Source organism: Pygoscelis adeliae, unplaced genomic scaffold (genome assembly GCF_000699105.1).
Source record: "Pygoscelis adeliae isolate BGI_AS28 unplaced genomic scaffold, ASM69910v1 Scaffold420, whole genome shotgun sequence".
In the NCBI taxonomy this organism is placed as follows: Eukaryota; Metazoa; Chordata; class Aves; order Sphenisciformes; family Spheniscidae; genus Pygoscelis; species Pygoscelis adeliae.
This window is the reverse complement of record NW_008823871.1, coordinates 824,322-827,441: the sequence shown is the minus strand read 5'-3', so window position 1 is coordinate 827,441 and position 3,120 is coordinate 824,322. Positions and strand designations below refer to the sequence as shown.

General features: G+C 55.9%; 1 protein-coding gene across 1 annotated transcript in view; it reads left to right on the top strand.

Moving 5' to 3' along the window:
* The first annotated feature begins 138 nt into the window (after positions 1-138).
* DNAJC17 (DnaJ (Hsp40) homolog, subfamily C, member 17) overlaps positions 139-3,120 on the top strand; it is a 20,019-nt gene continuing 17,037 nt past the window's right edge. Inside the window, exons 1-2 of the mRNA XM_009333952.1 lie at positions 139-265; positions 362-561. Coding sequence (XP_009332227.1) covers positions 139-265; positions 362-561 — 327 coding nt within the window. The remainder of the gene's footprint in view (positions 266-361; positions 562-3,120) is intronic.

Here is a 3,120-nt window from a genome sequence, read left to right as displayed (position 1 = left end):
ACAGGGAGCGTCCCCGTGCCTGGGAGAGGCAACGCAGCAGGTCCCCCAGGCGAGGCCAGGAAGTCCACACGGGGCACCCGCGCACTGCGGCCCATCACTCCTCTGCAAGGCGGAGGCGGTGGAGGAGCAGGGATCCCGATGAGGGCCGAGCTCCAAGGTCCCAACGGGATGGCCGCGCCTTCGCCGGGAGGAGCGAGCGCCGCCAGCGGGCAGGCTGGGATTCCTCCAGGCAACGGCACGCAACAAGGAGCCGATCCCGCCGCAGGTCCCGCAGCACCAGGAGGCGAGCACAGCCAGACCGGCAGAGGAGGAGGGATCGCAGTGAGGGGCAAGCTCTAAGCCCATCTTCCCCTGGGAGAAGAGCGCGCCGTCAGCGGGGAGGCCGCGACACCTCCAGACAGCGGCGTGCAGCAAGGAGCCGATCCCGGCGGGGGTCCCGCAGCCCTGCCGGGCGCAGGGCCTGGTAGCACCCCCTACCAAGAAGGGAAACGCAGCGCTCGCCCCCTGACCATCGCCTGCCAAGGCAGCGCAACGAGCCCAGGGACACAGAAGGCCCTCGAGGTGGGGTTTGTGCTGCTGCTGCGCGGCTGCTGCTGCTGCTGCTGCTGCGGGGCACGTGGACGGACAGTGGCAGTGGCACAGTCGCAACCTGGGTGGTCTCCAACTCTGGCAGTGGCAGCAAACAGGATCAAGCCAGCCCCACTGCTCCTGCCGAGGAGTGAAATCCACGGCAGAAAGCCCTCCTGTCCTCTCCTCTCGTGGCAAATCACCGACTCGAGGAGAGGTGGGAAGGGACCTCTGGAGATCATCTAGTCCAAGCCCGCTGCTCGAGCAGGGGCAGCCAGAGCTGGCTGCCCAGGGCTGCATCCACTCGGGCCTTGATGATCTCGAAGGATGGAGCCTCCAGAACCCCTCTGGGCAACTTGTTCCAGGGCTTGACCTCCCTCCAAATAAACGAGTTTTGTATTATGGTTACCGAGGGCAATGTCATTAACAAGCCACAGGAATTGCTGAACAATGGTCTCCCTCCTCCCATCCCACGCAATATAGCAGCACATCAGGTCCTGCAGAGTGCACTCGGTGTGGCCAAATACGCACTGGAACAGCACAGAGACATTGGTTTCAGTTGTTTCTGCCTAGCTCCAGTTTGGTCCCAGAAGCTCTTGGGTTCTGCTTGCTCTTGGGTTCCTCAGCCTTTCCTCCTGCTGCCTGTTCTGCACAATGTGAGGAACACAAGGATCCCCACTGGCGATCAAGCATCTTCACGACCCACCTCTCTGATCAAAGAGAGGTTGCAGGAGTTACCAAAAACAGTGCTGGCAGTAAAGGTCCCTGTCAGGCCCCTCAGTGCACCAATAAGCCTTAATGGCCCTGATCAGCCTCACCTGCGAGCTCCACCCACACTCATGCACCCAGGAGCTCTATTTAAGCTCAGCCCTGGGCCTTCAGTCTTTTCTGGAGCTGTGTCAGAGGAGCACTGGTCCCTGCCTGGCTACGGAGCCTCTTGATCCAGACCTCAACCTGTGGGCTGACTTCCTTGCTTGACCTTGGCCCCATCTTGTCATCGCTCTGAACCTGCCTGGCAACCACTGGATCTGATCCTAACCCTGGCCTGTGAATTGGCTTCTCGGCTTGGACTTGGACCTGCACTATCACTGTGATGCTGCCCAGAGTCCAAGGGTAGGTTGCATGTACGTGTGTGTAGATTATTAGAGAACCAAAGATACCGCCTTTAATTAGTTCATGGAGTTATATTGTCTGGAAGGTAGACAGCTATACATACTTGCTCTTGCAAGAGCTGAACTTGCTCTTCAGCAATGTCCACCAAATTGTCCGTACTGCAATGAAGGGTGGAGCCCCAATCTGCTTGTGGCAGACAGTAGAGCAGTGCCCGGTGACATGCAATCCCTGCTGCAGAGGGCAGAGATCCAAATAGTTTTACTGCAGGGGGCTGTGTGTGCAAGGGAAGCAGCAGGTGAGGAGGAGAGTATCGCTTGTGCCTTTTTATGAAAAGGAAACTGAGGCCAAAGGGAGCCAACTTGCCACAGGCCTGAGCATTGACTTAAGCCTGAGGTTGGGCTTGGAAAGATCTTCCCAAATCATGGCTCAATATCCATCTCTAAAGTCATCCGCTGTTTCTTCCTGCTTTACAGTGCCTTTAGAGACAAAAAAAGCCATGCGCACACTGGATAACTCTGTGTGTCCTGGAAAAAGCAGCTTCCTAATGCAACAGCTTTAAGATAGCACTAGCACTGCCATCAGTGATCCCAAAATGCAAGGGGCGTACCTACAAGATGGATTTCTCCAATAACACTTCCAATTAAACATTTTTTCCAGTGGGTGAAGGCCTGCTAGCTATCACAGGCCCATTCAATTCAGTATGCAGTAGAGGTGTAAACTTTTTCCACGATAAGCTGGAATCCATTTGAGCGTACAATCTTATTTCTATTACCTCTGGTGACGTTTTAAGAGAACGCAGGCACTCAGTTATTGCGTAGACTTTAGTCTGCACCCACTGAGAGCATTGCCAAGCCTCCATAGTAATAGGCCGTGACTTCTTTAGCTATATTACACTGCTGGGTTAGAAAGCCTCTCCCAAATACCCACCTTGCTGGACTTATATTTATCCAGTTTTCTTGCTGATGTCTCAAATCAATTATTATTTGCTGCTGATTATGATAAATGGCACGAAGGCTCTTAGTCTTCAGACAGCAGCATGCAACTCCTACCAGAATATGGGAATAAAGGCTGGGGGGAGAATTCCTTCCCCTGTATATTGAACGGATTTTTTTCACTATTTAAACATATGGAAACAACGAAGGTATCTCAGAGATAACAAGGAGAGGAATTTCCCCAGGAGCTGCGCCCTGGGCTGACAGAACGTTCAGGATGTTTCTGGGAAGGGCCCGCAGCGGGGCCCACCGCACCCCGCAGCCTGGCCCTGCTCCGGCCTGGCGAGCTGCCTCCTCACGAAACGGCTGCCCGAGGGACGCTCGCCTCTCCCCCGGGGGCCGGCGCGTCGTTACGGTTTGCGGTGGAGCTTTTGTCGTCTCGCACCGACACGCACCTCAGCGAGAACCCGCTAAGGCCGCGGTGGACGGAACCCGCCGCCTCCCCCCG